The 19,484-nt window shown below is 34.5% G+C and overlaps 10 protein-coding genes across 10 annotated transcripts; 5 read left to right on the top strand and 5 right to left on the bottom strand. All coding sequences in view use genetic code 12, as the record gives it.

Moving 5' to 3' along the window:
- Positions 1-89: 89 nt before the first annotated feature.
- Positions 90-608, bottom strand: CTRG_04085 (uncharacterized protein; the record flags this gene model as incomplete). Its single annotated transcript, XM_002549742.1, has 1 exon — positions 90-608. The coding sequence occupies one exon, from the start codon at positions 606-608 to the stop codon at positions 90-92; it is 519 nt and encodes a 172-aa protein (XP_002549788.1).
- On the top strand, positions 106-513 carry CTRG_04086 (uncharacterized protein; the record flags this gene model as incomplete). Its single annotated transcript, XM_002549743.1, has 1 exon — positions 106-513. The coding sequence occupies one exon, from the start codon at positions 106-108 to the stop codon at positions 511-513; it is 408 nt and encodes a 135-aa protein (XP_002549789.1).
- A 705-nt stretch (positions 609-1,313) lies between the features above and the next one.
- Positions 1,314-2,939, top strand: RTG3 (Rtg3p; the record flags this gene model as incomplete). The annotated part of the gene is made up of 1 exon (XM_002549741.1): positions 1,314-2,939. One exon carries the CDS (start codon positions 1,314-1,316, stop codon positions 2,937-2,939), a length of 1,626 nt encoding a protein of 541 aa, XP_002549787.1.
- Positions 2,940-3,426: 487 nt separating this feature from the next.
- Positions 3,427-5,499, bottom strand: CTRG_04083 (uncharacterized protein; the record flags this gene model as incomplete). The annotated part of the gene is made up of 1 exon (XM_002549740.1): positions 3,427-5,499. One exon carries the CDS (start codon positions 5,497-5,499, stop codon positions 3,427-3,429), a length of 2,073 nt encoding a protein of 690 aa, XP_002549786.1.
- A 535-nt stretch (positions 5,500-6,034) lies between these two features.
- Positions 6,035-8,080, bottom strand: CTRG_04082 (pre-rRNA-processing protein ESF1; the record flags this gene model as incomplete). The annotated part of the gene is made up of 1 exon (XM_002549739.1): positions 6,035-8,080. One exon carries the CDS (start codon positions 8,078-8,080, stop codon positions 6,035-6,037), a length of 2,046 nt encoding a protein of 681 aa, XP_002549785.1.
- Positions 8,081-8,266: 186 nt separating this feature from the next.
- On the bottom strand, positions 8,267-10,144 carry CTRG_04081 (TLD domain-containing protein; the record flags this gene model as incomplete). Its single annotated transcript, XM_002549738.1, has 1 exon — positions 8,267-10,144. One exon carries the CDS (start codon positions 10,142-10,144, stop codon positions 8,267-8,269), a length of 1,878 nt encoding a protein of 625 aa, XP_002549784.1.
- A 1,231-nt stretch (positions 10,145-11,375) lies between these two features.
- On the top strand, positions 11,376-12,854 carry CTRG_04080 (protein kinase; the record flags this gene model as incomplete). The annotated part of the gene is made up of 1 exon (XM_002549737.1): positions 11,376-12,854. One exon carries the CDS (start codon positions 11,376-11,378, stop codon positions 12,852-12,854), a length of 1,479 nt encoding a protein of 492 aa, XP_002549783.1.
- A 1,253-nt stretch (positions 12,855-14,107) lies between these two features.
- UBA4 (Uba4p) lies at positions 14,108-15,532 on the top strand (the record flags this gene model as incomplete). The annotated part of the gene is made up of 1 exon (XM_002549736.1): positions 14,108-15,532. One exon carries the CDS (start codon positions 14,108-14,110, stop codon positions 15,530-15,532), a length of 1,425 nt encoding a protein of 474 aa, XP_002549782.1.
- Positions 15,533-15,600: 68 nt separating this feature from the next.
- Positions 15,601-17,313, bottom strand: CTRG_04078 (transcription factor TFIIIC subunit; the record flags this gene model as incomplete). Its single annotated transcript, XM_002549735.1, has 1 exon — positions 15,601-17,313. One exon carries the CDS (start codon positions 17,311-17,313, stop codon positions 15,601-15,603), a length of 1,713 nt encoding a protein of 570 aa, XP_002549781.1.
- Positions 17,314-17,337: 24 nt separating this feature from the next.
- CTRG_04077 (uncharacterized protein) lies at positions 17,338-18,813 on the top strand (the record flags this gene model as incomplete). The annotated part of the gene is made up of 1 exon (XM_002549734.1): positions 17,338-18,813. One exon carries the CDS (start codon positions 17,338-17,340, stop codon positions 18,811-18,813), a length of 1,476 nt encoding a protein of 491 aa, XP_002549780.1.
- Between the last annotated feature and the right edge of the window lie 671 nt (positions 18,814-19,484).

Genomic DNA, 19,484 nt, shown 5'->3' with positions numbered 1-19,484 from the left:
TTCTCTACCAAAAAGAAAAAGCAAAAAAAAAAAAAAATAGTTCTGGTTGTAATCAATTTCTATACTTTGATTTCATCTGTACCACATTATCATTCATCGTTAAAAATGAGTTCATCATCAAATATAGAATTTAAAGAAATACCCAAGAAATACATAGATCCGTTAGCACCAAAGGACAAAGGTGAAGGTTCAAGAGTAAATGGTAAAAATTGGAAAATAAAGAAAGATGCCTTTAGAGTTAGAACCATAGGTGTTGTATCCAAAACCAAGAAGAATTCATTTAAACAACGTGAACTAAAGAAATTAGAAGAAGAACAATACAAAGCAAGAATGAAGGAGTTGAAAGATGAAAAGGAAACAGCTAGAAAACAAAAACTTGATGATTTGAAACGAAGAAGAGAAATTAAGGAAGAAAAGGAAAGATATGAAAGAATGGCTAGTAAGATGCATGCTAAGAAGGTAGAAAGAATGAGAAAGAGAGAAAAGAGAAACAAATTGTTGAAAGAACGTTGATCTGAAGTTGTGTACAACATACTATGGGAAACACGGATCTTAGATACGTACAAAATAAATCTGAATAGTATCCGTATATAAATAAAAGAATACATTTCTATTTAAGTTGTAACTATAATTTCTACTAGGATTATACACCATTCTCTGAAACTGTGGGTGTGTGAATAGTCTATACAATACTTAGCAGCATCGCTTGTAATATCCATCTTACTGTGGAGTTGAGTCTCCGACATTTCGGTCAATGTCGTGGTGTCGTATAATGTAATGTCGCATTAATTTAATAAAACAATTCTAAAAATTTAAAACGGGAAAAACCAAAAGAAATTAACCAGAGAAGAAAATAAAAAAAAAATAGAGAAAATTATATAATCTTTCCAAACTACAAAATAATATCTAATCTACCTTAGAAAAACCCATTGAATCTATATTTAAACTACATTCACTTGATTAATACCAGTTAATTGATAATTATCCATCTATTAGACTGTTTTCCTATTCGTTTATTACTAGCAGTTCACAGTTAGCACCAGCATTACATTTCGAAACAGGGGAGAACAAAAAACTAAAAGAAGAGACAAAACAGAGAAAGAGGGAAGAAAAAAAAAAGAAAAAAAAAACATCCAGGAGAACACACCCACCCATACTCTCTTATATTTTTTTAGCTTATCAACACGTTAATCAGTATTCTAATCAATAATTGTGCGTTAGCATTTATAGACGCTACATTTAAACTACAAATATTGATACATTTATAATTAAGAACATAGACAAGAGAAACAAATAAACCCGCAGCAAGCACAATGGGAGACTATATGAATGAGAGTCCAGCAGACTTCACCTCCAATTCAACCACCACCAACAACAACACAGATACAAGTACTCCTAATTTCAGTTATTCCAATAATTTTAACTATGATAGTAGTTCTTCGCAAAATTATCTGCAACAACCCCAACTGCAACAACAACATCAGCAGCAGCAACAACAACAACAACAAGGTCAATCGTTGAATTTCAATTTTGATTCAAGTAACAACAATAGCAATCAGAATGAGTTTTCCTTGAATCTTAATTACAGCGGATACTCGGGTAATGGAGACCTGAACACGAATATGAATACATCAACCAATTCTATTGCTGCAACAACTTCAGGGTACAATTCAAATACCCAACTTGCCGGTGGCCAAGATTATTTGAGTCCAATGGGATTCACATCATACAATACTGCTTCAGACCCCAATGCGTATGGAGGTGGTTCTAATCCAGGTTCTTTTACCAATGAGCCATTCTTGGACGATGTTGCGTTTTCTCAAGCAATATTGGGTCCACAATTGCAATTACAACCAAGTAACTCTTCCCCACAACCGGTATCTCCCCATCAAGCCGGCCAGCATTTCATGAACCCCAGTGCAAACTCCGCAAACCTTGATGAACTTATATCTCCTCAAAACAATGACGATTCATCATTCCTCAATCCTCAATTTTTCTCACCTTCAACAAGAGGAAACAATTTCAATGCTCTCGGCTCCATTGCCGAGGATAACAAGAACAATTTAGCCTTTAGTCCAGACACAAGAAAACAAAGTATCAGTGGTCCTTCGTTTAACAGCAATATTCCTGATATCCAATCGGGATCGTACTTGTCACCTCAATTCAATCCACCTATCGCGTCACCTGGTTTTGATGCCGGCTCATATTTGAATTCGCCACCACCACAATTAGCCTCTTCCGTTGCCCTTAGGGTTGAGGATGTTAATGATGCACAGTTGAGTACTTCTATCCCACATCCGCCAGTTAAAGTGGAGAATTGGAACGCCTTATCCCCGCCACCACAAACTGCAACGTTGAGTTCATCTGTTCCAAGTACTTCTGGTAATGCATTATCTCGTGATATTCCAACCAAACAGTTGAGTAAAGAGGAAAAGATGAAGAGAAGAAGAGAGTTCCACAATGCAGTCGAAAGAAGAAGACGTGATTTGATCAAAGAAAGAATAAAAGAATTGGGTGTAATAGTTCCACCTTCATTATTGAACCCACAATTATGTGCTGTACAGACTTTACAGCGAAAACTTTCTTCCGAGTCTACAGAGTTGAATGATCTTATCGGATCAATTAAGGTCAAGGAAACGAAACCCAACAAATCCACTATTCTTAATCGATCGGTTGATTATATCAATCATTTGAATTACGTATTGAAACAACAAGAGATTGCCCGTGAGAACTTAATAAAACAGATTGAGATATTGGAAAATGCCAACCAGCCAAGCAACTTTGGTGCCGACAAATATCAACTCCCCGGTGGTTTACAATTTGAGACTCTGAATGTATCAAATCTAGCAGGCAATAATTCCAGAAGTGGTGGGGATACAAGCAACTACAATCCAGATGATTTCTTTGCAGATATCGGAACAAGTACAGAAAATTTTTGATTATCTACAGTGTTTCTGACAAGTGTATTATATTACCTTATTCTTAAATTTTGTATTACGATATTGGATTACATTTCTTTTATTACTTTTTTTTTGTTGTACTCTTCAGTTTGGATTAAATAATAGACATCTTCAAATTATATATATATATATTATCAACGTTGTTGGCTGTACATTTATAGTTTCTTTTTTTATGATTATTATTTTATACATAATTAAACACATGCCTCGGGCATCATTACTTCTATTTGCGTGGTTTCTTAGTTGCATCAACAGGCAACCTAGTCTATGTTTTTGATCATTCATTCATTGTAAACAAAATGAATCGATTTATATTTAATATTAATTATGTCAAAAATAGGTTAGAATCTAAACACTTTAGCATCTCTTTTTTAATAGGTTTTTTTTTTTTATTTTTTTATTTCTTTTTTTTTTTGCAATTTGGGAATCCATTTGGACAAGTTGTTTAATTGTACACATTTATACGTTATATGAGACTACGTTCAACATAGTCTTTAAATGAATCTACAACATTATTCAGGCTCTTTGCATCTAGAAATGATTTTAATGACAGCGTCACATCTTCTTTGTACTGTTTTTCCCGTTTCTTTTTTATATCATGCATCTCTAATGTTAAAGTATTTGTAATATCATCCGTTTGAATGTTTTTGTCAACTCCTAGATGATTATCTCTGTGCCTCTTCTTCTCTTTACGAATCAATTTTTCATAAAGACTTTTAGCTTCAAATGAAGATTGGGAACTCTTCTTGAATAGCTTTTTTGAAAATTCCTGAAACTTCTCTTGTTTCGATATCTTTGATGATTGAGAACTACTTCCATTTTCTTCAATGTCAGCATCATGATGTGCATTGTGATAATTGTTGATTTTTGGAGGTGGTGGTGCACGAGTCGGAATAAACTCACGGCTACTATTATAACTTGAATCTGTTGTTTCTGGTTTACCAAGAACTTCAATCATTGTGTCTTTGGAACTAGCTGTTCTACCTGAACTAGATGAGATTTTCCTAGAAACCATACTTTGATTGGGGCTATACAAGAGGGGTATGGAGGATGGTGAATCGGAACTCTTATGATGAATAGTATGAGTCGGTGAGCGACAAGTATGTTTATTTTGATCAAGCTTGTTAGATTCCAAGGTCAATAAAACTGGAGAATTTAATGAAATTAATGAAGATTCAGTCCTGATGTTAGGAGTTAACGTAACAGTAGAATGGTTTAACGTGGATTTGTTGTTGTTGTTGCTGGTAGTGATGTTTTTATGAAATAGATCCTTCAAATGCTTTTTTTTACCAGGGTGCATAAACTGAATGCATTTCTCCTGAGAATCAAAATATGGTGATATTTTTTGACTACTGTTGTTTCTGCATTCTTCTTCGTTGTCTTCGTCGTCTAAGGTGTCCTCAATGTTTGTTATGCGTTTCAACTGAAAGACATGCTTATAGTTTTTTCGGTTCAGCCCCGCCTCGTCTCCATTGAAAGTTTGCACCAGCGGCAGCAGTGGCGGCAAGGAAGACAGGGTCTCGAGCCATTTTTGGTGGTGAGACAACAGTTTATTTTTCGAGACAATAAATGACACCAATTCCTCGTCAGTATTTGGTGAATGCTTTTCTGTGGAAAACTCTATTGGATCCAACAAGGGAAGTTTCTCATAATGAGGAGTACTCTGTCCCACAATGTTTCTTGCCAATATAGACTTTGGAATTTCTTGACCATTTGTCAGGTACAAATGAGTGGTTTTAGTAGGAGTAGTTAACGAAATACTCATGGGAGTAACAGGGGAAACAGTATGATCCATCTTTGTAGAAACATCAAATATTCTATCCTTTGGTGTAGCGAATTTCAAATTAATAAGGTTTGGTGGTGTTGATGGTGACATCTTTTCCACCTCTTCTTCTTTATGGTTACTTTCTTCTTGATTTGGGATTAATGATGTCAGCTCATTAGGTAACATAATTCCATATATTTCCCGTTTGGGAACTGTTGGAAAAAAACTGGTTGCTAATTTTTTTTGGTTGATCACACTGGAACCCTCATGTTCATTAGGATTTTCTTCTATAGTCGGCTGGAAAGAAAAAGTTGCCGTACTTGGGGATAAAGAAACAGTGAAATCATTGTTAGTTGACGTAGTAGTATTTCGTTGTAGTTCACCATCACTAATAATTTCAATCGATTCCAACTTGGATTGATTAGAAGGAGTCTTGACAATGTTTAAAAACAAGTCAGCTTCAGATGGGTTTTCCAAAACCTCACTGGAACAATCTTCATCTTCTTCGTCTTTTATTTCATTTTCATTATCGTAAACTTCTAATTGATTCTGATCATTTTTAATTAACTCGACTGTATTTCGACCTACGTTAAATGCATCAATTTCTTCAATGTGTGTTCTTTCAATCATTTCATGAATATCTGGTCGCGGCGAGATAAATGTGTAAAGATTATGATGTCTTTGATTATGATTAGTTTCGTCTTGACTTGATGAACCTTCTCTAGACAGTTCTTCCTCATAACTGTGTGGAATTAAATGAGTTGGAATTTTCATAGTTTATTTATACTGTTGTCGTTGAATATCGGAATAGATTTAATGGCAAAAACAAAAAATATCTCTAACAAATGAGGCTTGTAAAGACTAGTTAAATAATCGTTTTATCCAAATCTTAAACTTGAATCACTATTTTACTTTTGAAATGGCGATTAAATTACTTTATTCTGCAAAAGAAGTAAGGGAATTATTGTCTTATTTTCAGGAAGTTGAAAGAAATAAATATACCTGGAGAAAAATGTAAAACAGATTCAATTCAAATCATGATCTGAACACAAGATCATTTTATTTTCTGAAAAAAAAAAGGTGTAATTCATATAATGCTGTCATTGTTAAGTTATTCTATCCTACAAATTATTCGTGCAGCATTGAACTTAATTTTGCATCAAAAATGTTTCAGAGTTCTCTTCCCATGAGATGCTATCTTTTTTTTTTTTTTGTTGTTGTTAACAGTATCTATCTATACATTTGGTTGTGAGCTTTTGGCTAAATATCTCCTACTTATCTGTGTGTTTCAAATACTATTTACAAAACTCTAGTTTCTCTTTTGTTTCTTTTTGAGCTTTTCAGCAAGTGAACGGACATTATCATTGGACTCTGTTTCAGTTGCTTTTCGTTTATTGGTCTTGTTGCTGTCATTTGGTTTGCTCTTTTTACCCTTGTTTCTAACAGCACGTTCCTTCAATATTTTCTTCATTGTTTCAGTCTTTTTGAATTCACTATTAGTTGGATCAATAGCATAATCATGACTTTCAAAAATTTCTTTGAAACGAGGATCATCAAGATTTGCAACAAAATTGTCTTGTACCATTTCTTCGTCAATTTTCTTATTCTTCTTACCCTTCTTGTTCTTTTTCTGTTTCTCGGATTTGATAACATCCTTCATGTTGAAATGATCTTTGACATTTGCATCTTGATTATCCATCATAACCAATTCCAATTCAGCTTTTGATTTTTCATCCATTTCAGGAACTCCGTGTTTCTTGTTCTTGGAAGATTTCTTAGATTTAGATGATTTAGTAGATTCTTCTACTGCATCATTTTCAGATTGTTTCGTTTCCTTGAACTTGGCTAATCTCTTTTGACGACGTTCTTTTTCTTTTCTTCTGTAAGCTTCAATGGTGGTTTCTTCTTTTTGTTCTTTTTCTTCGTGGTCTTCATCGTCAGCTTTATCTTTCAAACCAGGATCAAAAGTGATTTCCATGTCAACATCATCATCGTTATCTTCTTTACCAAATTTTGCGAATGATTGGCCCAATAAACTTTGATATTTATCTTTCAATGATTCGCCGTTTTCTTTGTCGCTTTCGTCACTATCACTTGCTAAGTAAGCTTTAAAATCATTTTCTTCAATTTCCTTTTGGGATAATGGTCTTGAGGACAATGTGAGTCTTTCCTTTGGAGTTTCATCCCATGTCAATTTAACCTTGGAATGTTGCAATGCATCAGTAACAAAAGTTGAATCTGGTCTATATGACGAAGGAATTTTAGTACAACTATCTTTAGCCTCCAGTTCATCAAATTCCATATCTTCTGGAATATATCTCAAATCAAAAACATTTGCTGTGGATTCATATTCAGTACCATCACAGTTATCATAAATCAGTTTGGCTGTTTGCACAGAATCACATACAACAACAGCATAATAATATCTTAATCTTTGTAATTGATAACGACGTAATGCTTTGCTATCATAATCTTCTTTACCATCATCTTCTTCATATAATTTACGTGCAATCTTTGCTAAATTTTCAGTATCATTGACATCAATATCAGAATCAATATCTTCAGAATCAGAAGAATCATCAGTCTTCCCCTTTTTCTTCTTGCTTTTGAATAAATCTCTTGGTGGACCTTCGATTTCTTCCTTTTGCATTCTTTCTTTTCCGAATTCTGATGGGTAGATTGTTACTGACTTTATGGATCCACCTTTAGGAACAAATGAAATAAAAGTGGCCATCAAATCAACAGCTCTAAGGTTATCCCAATCCATATTAACTACAGCAAATGAACTTGTTGGATCACTTTCATCTGGTTTGCCTTCTTCAATTTCAATTTCAGAATCTTCTTCTTCTTCAAAATCAACTTCGGAATCAGAATCAGATGATGAGGAAGAGTCTTCATCTTCAGAAGAGCTCATCAATCCTTCACCTCTAGCTCTGTCCAAAACAGGTTCATCACCATCTTCTTCTTCTTCATCCTGTTCTTGTTCTTCTTTTTGAATTTTGGCAGTTAATTTTTCCAAATCGTCATCTTCATCTTCACCACTTTCGTCATCTGCTTCTTCATCATCATCATCATCGCTAGAATCTTCTTCTTCTTCGTGTTCATAAAACTTATCCAAATCAGTTGATTTATCATCAATCTTTCTCCCGTATCTATCAATCTTGACTTTCTTTCCCAATGCTCCAACACTCAATTTTTTTAATTCATCTTTGCTAAATCTATCATCGACTTTAACTTTCAAGTTTTTAAAATTTGGCATTCTAAATCTTGGATCATTATGGACGGATTTAAAACGTTCATCCTTAGTGATTGGTTTCTTTGACTCGTTATTTCCTTTCTTCTTATCTTTAGCCATTTTTTTAGAGTATAGGTATTGTAGTACTTGATTCCTAGAGTATTAGACCAGTGAAAAAAAAAAAATTTAAATACTCATCTCGAAATTTAATCTACCTCTGTATATATTATTTTTTTCTTCTTCTCGCTTCACGCTTTTCTCCTATAGATCACCATATCGCAACAATGGAATATACACTATAATACACTACATTGATCCACCAGCAGCCCCATGATTGCCCACTAATCCAGCCATTTCCAAGAACGCTCTCTCTTCTCCTAAATTACGGATATTTACATTTTGTCTAGCTTCAGCCTGTTTTTCTTCCCATTCCCATTGCTTTTTTTGTTCCTCCAACTCTTTTCCACTCACCAATAATCCCCACACTTCTATAGTAGAAATAGTAAATCTATCTTCGTAATCTTCATGTGAAATATGGGATTGCTGAGAATTATGGAAGAATTTATCATTACTGGAACTCAGATTAACGAGGTGTCGAAACACAGCAAACTCCAAATTTGCTTCAATGGTTAAAGACATATCACCTGGTATGAAGCGTTTGGTGTCATTCTTATTCAAAGGTTGGTTATTACCAAAACCTAATCCCATGCCTAAATTATTGAAATAAATCAGTTGCCCTTGTAATATACTACTGTGGACACTTTTAAAATAATCTGCTCTTGGCAGTATTGACAAGATAATCGACTTTTCGTCTCCAAAATTATTCTTATTTGAACTTTTCCACGGTTGGTTAACCAAGACAGCATATGTAATTCTATCACTTTCATGTTGCCAATCTCTCAAGTGATTTTCCAGGGCCAAGAAATGTCTTGGATACATCTCATCGAATTTTTGGTACCTTCTATTCGTTTGCATGGTTTTAGACTTAAGTCGTTTACCACTTACAACAACCAAAGTGGGAGCCTGCCATTTAAAAATTTTTGTTTCCAACGATCGGATAGAAAACCCAGCTTCTGAACCAGCATACAATTTTACAAGATTTGATGGACTTAATATGGTTGGATTCCCAATTCCTTGAAGCATACTCGACACATAAGACAAAAATGGAATTGAGACAACCTTGGTCTCCTGAAACTTAGGAAATGTGTGTTTCTTCTGAGGTGTCGATTCTGTGGAATCATTGTGTTCCTCAGTTGGCTTTGTCGCCATTGGCGAATTGGAGGAGAGCAACGAATCACAAACCATCCTGTTCAAGTTAATCTGGAAAAAATAAGGTAGCAATCCATTAATTCCCTTACTGAACAGATCATATGAGATCTTTTGGTTCTCTAGTTTATCTAATTCTAAGTAGACATCCAAGTATCGAAGCAAATATAAGGAATACACCTCGAACTCTCGCCATCTATCTGAGTACTCAACTAGTTGTTTCTGTATTGCATCATGATTATGTCTAACAATTGCATTGAGAATCAAACACAACGTTGTCATATCTTGTAAACGTTTTGCATTTACCAGCAATTGCTGCACTTCTGTGTGATCAAAATCCTTAATGACATCTAGTTTTGACCAATTGATCTTTCTAGCTCTCAATTCTTGTTTATCTTCTTCTTCTAATGCAACTATCAAGTTTGTTTTAAATTTTTCAGTTCCTGGGTCGACATTCTTTTCATCAATTGTCTTGGAATCTTTGGTTTGTGGTCTATCGGATAAACTTATAAACAATAACTTTAAAAAATCATAATCACTATTGAATATTTTCTTATAACGTCCACTGAAAAACACCAATGAAACTACCAATTCCTCAAACAGTAACGTCTCTTCAATCGCTAAATTGTTGTTGTTTATAAAGGGAAATTTACCGATTAATTTCATCACATGATACAAAATGTTTAGGGTGCCTTCTGAAAAAGAATTGGTATTCTCTGGGAACTTGAAGAGTTTACCTAAATCATCAGCAGTTACTGAAGTCTTTCCATTTAAGTCTTGTTTAAGAAATGCCACTTCAATGGGTTTCAATAACAGCAAACATCTATGGTAGAACAAGGTTTGCAATTCCTCTTTAGTGAACTCTTGTACAATGTCCCTCTTTTCTTGTGGATCAATATTTGACGTAGCCTGACCCATCCTTAATTTAAAGAATAATCTTCGAGTTATTGAATAGGTAGGAATAACAACTGTCGGGCCCTCAATGAATTCGTAATTGAAGGACTATTCAAAAGGAAGGAAGAAAGAAAGAAAGAAAGAAAGAAAGAAAGAAAGAAAGAAAGAAAAAAAGAGAGTGATAATGTGCATTTGGTGTGGAGAGAGCAATAAGGAGAAAGTTTGAAAGCAACTATACACAGGAAAGACGACGACATTGTTCATTTAAGACAGCCACGACATTTAAAATTATAATAGGAACATGCAAACAGTACTTGTGTATTAACTCTATTTAATTGAACAAATCATTAAGCAATTCCTTTGATCTAGTCTCTAAATCAAACAATGCTTTTCTGAATTCACCAGAAATTCCTTCAGCATTCATGAGTTCTTCTTCTTCTGGGTCTTGAGGAGGTTCTTCATTCAGATTAGAATTGTATCTGAGTTCCATTGAGTTTTGTTTCAATAAAGCCTTGGTGAAAGAAACCATTGCCAATGTGAAGTAGAATCTAACAACAGTGACAATAATGGTTGTGCTAATGGTGATGGTCAATTCTCTTGCTGGTGATGCAGATTGGGAAGTTGCATCAACTCCATCTGATTTAACACTGCCATCTTCCAGAGTGAACCAAAAATAAATGAAATACAAAGTGAATAAACTTCCAAGAATTGTGTCCAAAGTGTAAACAATCGTAGCTAGGGATATCTTACGTAAATTTCTTGCTTTGACTTTTAAATTGATTAATGCTGATGCATACACTGGTAATGCGATTAAAGACAACAGGTTATACAACCATTGCCAAAAGTTGATTGGATGACCGGTAAATAAAGATAATATCCCGTAAAGTCCACTTGCTTTGTTTAATATGGTTACACCGAGTATAATCTCGACACCGATAAATAAAGGTATCACACCAAGAAATTTCTATAGATATGTTAGAAAACTGATATGTAAAAATAACTAGCTTCACATCATGCACTAATACATACAATTGGTAATAAATGGTTAATTACAGCTGGAAGGGCCATCGGAGTACTACTTAATGAAGAAAGTGTTATGTTAGTTGATAGAATGTGTGTAGTATTCTGATTGTTATTTTTTTTCAGACAAGTTCTTTTTTCTTTTTTCCTGGTGATGCGACTTTCAAAAGAGTAAGACGAAAAATTTTCTAATTTTTGGCAACCTCATCTTACCTCCGAATAGATATCAACAAAAATGCTGCCAATGAATCTTTCTAAAGAAGTTGAAGATATTCATTTAAGTTCCTCATCCGAATCAGATACTGATGATGATTACTCTCCAGCAAATACAGCAAACAAGGTTGTTGCAGCAACTCCCAAGACAATCACTGAGAAAGAAGATATAGTGACTAAATATGCAGATAAGATTAAAACTGATCCGATCAAGAAGGGGCCTAAAATCACTAAAGATAGAGCTAATAGAGCCACAGTTGAACAGGTATTGGATCCACGTACCCTTAGCTTTTTGGCAAAAATTATCAATAAAGGAATCATCTCTCGTATCAATGGGTGTATTAGTACTGGTAAAGAAGCAAATGTTTATCATGGTACAAGTGATGATCCAGAAAATACAAAAGAATATGCTGTAAAGATTTACAAAACTTCAATTTTGGTTTTCAAGGATCGTGAAAGATACGTTGATGGGGAGTTCCGATTCAGAAATACTAAAAACCAAAGCAACCCTAGAAAGATGGTTAAGATTTGGGCTGAGAAAGAGTTTCGTAACTTGAAGAGAATATATCAAAATGGTATACCGTGTCCGGAACCAGTTGAGTTAAGGTCACACGTTTTGGTAATGGAGTACTTGACCAAAGGTGATGGTCAGCCGTCCCCCAAATTGAAGGACCATCCATTCAAAGACGTTGATGATATAGTTGCTTATTATCATCAAATGTTATTCTACATGAGAAGATTGTATCAGGAATGTCGATTGGTTCATGCAGATTTAAGTGAATACAATTCAATTGTGCATAATGACAAACTATACATCATTGATGTGTCACAGTCAGTGGAACCAGACCATCCAATGGCACTTGACTTTTTGAGAATGGATATCAAGAATGTAAACGATTTTTTCACAAGAAAAAAAATTAATGTGTATCCTGAACGTTTAATCTTCAAATATATCACCAGTGATTGCCAAACCTTGAACGTTGCAGATAATAGTGATGCAGAATTGGGAAAATACCTAGAGCAGTTGCCGTTGAAGACTGATGACGAGCAAGAAGTACAAGACGAAATATTCAGATCATTGCATTTGGTCAGATCATTGAACCATTTAGATGAAAGAGATTTTGAAAAATTTTCTGAAGGAAAAGTAGATACCATGAAAGAGCTTGTGGCCTCTGGTCAAGATGCATCCAACGAAGTTGAGCCAACAAACAGTGAGTCAGAAGACAATTCTGAAACATATGAGAGTGACGAAGAGGACGATGATGATAATAGTGATAGTGATGGTGATAGTGATGAGTATGATGTAGATGCAGAAGCAAAGCCAAAGAAAGAATGGGTTGAACGTGAACAGGGCCAACCAAAGGGTAAGAAGTATGAAGATAAAGATGACAAAAAAGCAAGAAAGGAAGCCGCAAAATTGGCCAAACAAGAAAAGAGAAAAACCAAAATGAAGAAACACGTCAAGAAAAAGATAATCAATAAACGTAAAACAGGTAAATAGACACTCGGTATAATAATAGAAGAGAAGTAAAGAATATCCAATATGCATAATACAACTGGGGCGTGTACTTTTGCATAATGGCTCCGTGCCCTTTATTTTGCTTTTTTTTTTCTACGCGTTAATTTGTAGTTTTTTTTTTCCGTTTTACGTGGAAGATCAAAAATTTTCAACACGAAAACCAAAAAAAAAAAATGTTGTTCTGAGTTGTGTATTATCCTTTCTTTTCTTTGAAGAAACCAACCCACCAATTGAAAGAAAATGTCCAAGTTATCTATAACTCAAATCATTAGTACATTATTGGCTTTGTTGCACTTAACTAGTGCTTTGCATTTCTACGTTAAGACTGGAGAAACTAAATGTTTCTTTGAAGAATTACAAGAAGACACCTTGGTAGTGGGTAAAATTGATGCGTATGAAAAACAAGAAAATGGCAATGAATATTTTAAGAATCCAAATTTGAAAGTCCAAATTACTGTTGAAGTATGTATTTTTGGGGATACGGAATAAGATTCTGGACCCCCTTTTATTTTATGTTGATTTTTGTTTAAAAGTTTTGATTTGTGAATAATTCATTACTAACATTGCCGTACTAGGAAACTTTTGACAACAACCATAAAGTTGCTGATCAAAAATCTGCCCCTGATGGTGATTTCACATTCACCTCTTTGGACTCTGGTGAACATAAATTCTGTTTGACCCCAATTTACACTGATAACAGCAACAATAAGATTCATCGTATCTTCTTTGATGTTGCCCAAGGTTCTGCTAACGAATATGTCGATTCAAAATCAACCAAAATGGTTGATGACTTGACCCATAGAGTCAACAAATTGTACCAGCAATTGGATAAAATACATTGGGAACAAGAAAGTATCAGAGAAAGAGAAGCCATATTTAGAGACCAATCTGAATCCACCAACTCCAGAGTTGTTAAATGGTCTATTGTCCAATTTATTGTCTTAGTGGGTACCTGTGTTTACCAATTACGTCACTTGAAATCATTCTTTGTTAAACAAAAGATTGTTTAAGAAATTATACTAGTTTATTAGTGAAAACAAAAGGCGACCTTAACAGTGATGTACGAATAGATCCATAGTGGTTTATAGTTAAAGAATATATTTAAAAGAAAGCAATAGTTCTTATAAATAATAGTATTGTTGGCATTAATTTATTGTACTAAACAGTAAATTTAAGTAGTACTGTCTCAGTAGATTTTTATACGAGATAAAATCCTAATCTGGTGATTCCGAGCGATGAAGACAAGATGTGAAAAAAAAAAAAATATGGACTTTGATCTTTCCTATCACACATTTCTTTTTCCTTTAAATCACAAGCAAATCATGACACAACTTTCTACTGAGGAGCTTTTAGCTAAGATAGCTCAGTTGGAATTAGAAAACAAAATACTTAAAGAAAACAGCAATCACAAAGAGAATAACAACCAAATTTTGACAAATGACCAGTTCACTAAGATAGATGACAATTTCTGTCTTGATGAATATAAACGTTATGGAAGACAAATGATAGTCCCTCAATTTGGCTCATTACTGTCCCAAATAAAATTGAAAAACTCCAAGATCTTAGTTGTCGGTGCTGGTGGGTTAGGATCACCTGCCTTATTGTATTTATCAGCAGCAGGTATAGGAACCATTGGTATTATCGATGATGATGTGGTGGATACAAGTAATCTACACCGTCAAGTTATTCACAGTACTGATATGGTGGGAGAATTTAAATGTATATCTGCAAAGAATTATATAAATAAATTAAATCCACATGTTCAAGTTGATACCTATCCAGTGAGATTATCCAATGACAATGCATTTGACATTATCCTGAAGTATGATTTGGTGTTGGATTGTACTGACCATCCTGCAGTTAGATACCTTATTAATGACGCTTGTGTTATATTGGGAAAGACTATAGTCAGTGGGTCAGGTTTAAAAGCAGAGGGACAATTAACTATATTGAATTTTGCAGCCATTGGTCCATGTTATAGATGTTTCCACCCACAACCACCTTCACCGACTTCTGTCACATCTTGCTCTGATGGTGGTGTTATTGGTCCAGCTATTGGTATTTTAGGTGTATCTATGGCAGTGGAAGCCATCAAGGTTTTAATTGGATTCTATACTAAAGAATCTTTCCAACCTTTCCTTTCCACGTATACCGCCTTCCCTCAACAACAAATTCGTGTTTTCAAAATGAGAAAGAGACAACCAACATGTGTTGTCTGTGGAGATAAACCTACTATTACTAGATCTTTGATTGAGGATGGTACAATTAATTACGCAACATTCTGTGGAAGAGTAACTTTTGATCCAATTGATAGTAAATTCAGAGTTTCACCAAAAGAGTATGCCAATATTGTCAACCTGGGTAAAAAGCATTTATTAATTGATGTGAGACCAAAAGAACAATTTGAAATTACCCGTTTACCTAATTCAGTAAACATAGAGTGGGATCCACTGTTAAGAAAAGCAGAAAATCTCAACGACTTCTTGCCACCAGGGTTTACTCAAGACGATGATGTCTATGTTGTTTGCCGGTTTGGAAATGACTCACAATTAGCTGTTAATAAACTTATACAGATGGATTTCACGAATGCTAAGGATATCATTGGTGGTCTAAGCAAGTGGGTAGATGACGTTGATCCAAAGATGCCAAAATATTATTAAGACAAAAAAAAAATCATCTCTATATACTGACAAATACCAATAATAATACATGTAAACATATTTAGGTTCTATAAATATTTTGGATCTAATCTTTCTATTAATAACACACCACCCGCAATTCCAGCAGCAAATGCTGAGCTACCTACTACGTTCTCATTCCAAGCCAAGGAAGTAACACAACCTTCTAATCTAGTAGCCTCGGCAGGAATTGGGGACTCTTGTGACTCGATAAAGACATCTGATATTAATACTAATTTACCCTCTGATCTAGCATCAAACTTCCAAAGTCTAATAGGCATTGCTTTAGCAGCAGTCGTTTTACTGCTTAAGAATTTTCTTAAATAGTTGTGGATGGTAATCTCACCATTGGCTCCTCCACTTAAAAGAAATGGATGCCCAAGTACTTCTGATACTTTGCACGTTGTGAAGTAGAAATCTGTCCTTGCTACCGATGATCCAGTGTAATGATTTATTCTTGGTGATGATAATTGACTTTGATCTGGATGATTTGCTATAACTAAGTTTTGCATCGGAAAATTATAACTTGGTTGTATATGACTTCTTGGTATCATCGCATATACATCTTGCAAGGAATTGTTATAAACAAAAGACATGCATCGATGTGCTGCTGTATAAACAAGACACAATTTGTTTCCTGAATGGTCGTCAGTACATAAGAGGTATTGAATAGCACTCCAACTCACGACCGTCTTGAAGTTTGGTATGTTCAAATCAGTTCCATTATAATTGAAAGGGAGCATATATTCTGCAATAGACCCATCTGATGTTGCAACAAGCATTTTCTCTGAACCAACAAAGTCAAACGTAGTAATCTTGGTTTCTCGTTTACCATCTTTGATTGAATATTCTAAGGACGATTGTTTTACTGTGCTATATTTCGGAAGTGAATCCGTGATTTTAAAAGCATGTACACAACCATCAGTAAAAACACCCATTAGTACTCCCAAAACACCTTCTTCGGTGTTAATTGGTGCCCATTTAAGGAAATTCCCCACTCCAAGTGCACTTACAACCAATACATTTTCAAGAACTAATTCATTTTTTGCAAAATCATATTTCCATATCTGAATTGCCGACGACTTTGTTCGATTCTTGGACTTGTTAAACATACTCAACTCAGGGTCAAGTGCACATGCACCATCTGGGCTATTAAATAGGGACACGGCAAGATAACTCACTTCAGATTCTCCTTCTCGTGGCAACCATTGCATTGAGGTTATTTGACCCCCAGTTGCAACTGCAAGGGCATTCCTATTGGTGTGACTTTTTAACTCAATTGGTTTTCCACTGGATAACGTCACATCTGCACTCGTATTATTCCCTTCTACTTTAAGAACTATGTCCTGCTTAAATATCTCTTTCATATATTCATCTGTTTCTGGCTCTAAAGTCAAATCCTGTAGGTTTAATTGGTCATTACTAATCAAGGGAAACTTTTTTGCTTGGTCCGCTTGTTTTTTCATTATATGTTCACTAACAGTAAGAACACGGTCTATCCAATTATCTCTACTTTTCATAAGAAAATTGAAGGTCTCCAAATTGTTGCCATAAAAACTTAAAATTTTTGATTTAAAGCTTGTTTCCTTTGTTGGTTTCCACATGTCCACAATATGATGATGTTGTTGTTTAAATGGTGTTTTGAGGTAAGGAAATTTTGTTTTGTTTTCTTTTGTATTTGTTATTGAGCATTGAACCAAGAAGAAAAAAAAAAAAAAAAACTGGTTTCGTGATATGAATATTACTAACCATTCCAGTATCATTGTCTTCAACCTTTATTCGTTTAAATGGATCATATTTCTTTCACATCAAATACGGATGATTCCATTGACAAAAATGGTTCTTCCAATAAAGATGTGTCACCCAGTAATACAGCTGCTAACATTTTTAATACCTGTACAACTTCCAAGGATAAACCCTCCATAGATCCCCATGATGATCAATCCGCCGGCAAAAATAAAAAGAAAAAACGTTCCTTATTAGATGATGACTTCTTTTCTTTGGCAGGATCTTTTGATAGCAAACGTAAAAAGAAACACAAGCATAAACATAAACATGCCAAAGTTAAAGATGAGGAAAAGGACGATATATCGAAAGCAGATGAGGTAAAGAAGCATCTGTTCGATGTCCAAGAAATGTCCAGAACTAACACTAATGAAGATATTTCAGGTGACTTGATTGATATCAATAGCATGAAAGTTAACGGATCAAATGATAAAGTGGAAGAGGAAGAGGAAGAGGAAGAGGAAGAGGAGATTATAGTAAAATCAATCACACCACCTCAGTTGGATAATGAGAAGATCAAGAATGAAATTGCAACAAGAATAAACTCACAGTATGATAAAGAAGATACACCCGGTATTATTGATTCAGATGAAGAAATCGATGAAGAGTTGGACGAACTTTTGAAACTCAGATCTAATAAGTCAACGTCTGCGATGGAGCAATCGCCTGAAGTATATAATTTTGATCAAGAGCATGAAAAAAAGAGAAAATATGTCATCAGGATAACATCCAAATTGCCTTCTCCAGACAACCAAATTTTAGAGGTCGATTTTGGAACGAAAGGATTAAAAACTTTTGAAAAGATTTTAAAAGCTGCCGTTGACTATTTCAAGAAATCATTGGCAACTAAACTTTCTCCAGTATACTTATTTAGTTATGATCCTCTGCTGGTCAGTTTGGTCTGGGTCGAAGGTAAGACTTTGATTCAGCCATTTTTCACCCCAAGAACGCTACGAGTACCACCACCAGGTGACTTCAACCCATTACTTGAAGACATTGAGAAAGTAGCTCCGACAATGATTAGATTCTTTTTGATTCCTAAAGAATACAGTCAAACATTTATGAGTATTTACCCTGAGTTTCAATCTTCCAATCCAGTAGAGATAGCACCAGAACCTGTTGAAGTGCCTGATGAAAATTCTTCCACTAGTGAAGACGAGGAGGAGGTTTTTCCAAGTATAAAGCAGGATATTTCACCGGAAGGCAATGCGGAAAAACCTATTGAAGTGGATGAAAATGATGGTCTATTTGTAATTGCCCTTAAAGGTAAGGACAATAAGCGTGTTGAGGTGAAAGTGTCTCTGGAAACTAAATTGAAAAACTTAGTTACATTTTATTTGAAACTGAAAGGATTGAGTGAAGACACAGTTGATATTTCGCATATTAAACTTATATTCGACGATGAAGAATTGAACTTGGATGAAACTGTTGGTGATACTGAGTTGGAAGAAGACTTTGAGATCCAGGTAAAACTTTAAATCAAAAAAAGAATTTTACAAATTGGACATTTTAATTAATTCTTGTATTACTATGTATTAATGTATTAACATCTAGTATTACTATGTATTAATGTATTAACATCTAGTATGACGAATTTCTTTCTGCTATAACAATTGTGAGTATTACTTATACTATTAATGAGAACTTTAATATTGTGGGTCCTTCAATAATCAAGATGATACCCATAGTATACTAGTCATTTTACTGTTCGTACGTGTCCTTTCAAAAGGGAGGAAATGGACTTTGATACAGATAGATATTTTGAAACAGAAGAAGAGATAGAGGAGAAGAAGTATCTGGAGTCATTGAAAGGCTGGGCCAAGTTCAAGTACAGTTTTGCAGAAAATTTCTTATAAGTCACATAGATAAATACGTCATTCAAAACAGTAATAATACGAAACGGTAATGAAAGTTTATTTCAATGTAGGAAGCCTGCTTCAAACCTGTTTCCAATCGCAACAAGCGCAACAAAAAAAATTAAAAATAATAATAATCGCATTGGTAGCGTTGATGTGTTATAAGAGAGTGTTCTTTTCCCGCTGATTTTTTAAATTAATAAACGTACGAACCAACCATTATTATTATGTTTACATCCGTAACTGCTATTGCAATTTTGACTGGTGTTGCGTTATCTCGTCTTGTTCTCGTT

Source organism: Candida tropicalis (assembly GCF_000006335.3).
Source record: "Candida tropicalis MYA-3404 genomic scaffold supercont3.5, whole genome shotgun sequence".
NCBI classification, from domain to species: Eukaryota; Fungi; Ascomycota; class Pichiomycetes; order Serinales; family Debaryomycetaceae; genus Candida; species Candida tropicalis.
The sequence above is the reverse complement of the archived record's forward strand: the minus strand, read 5'-3'. Positions and strand labels throughout refer to the sequence as shown.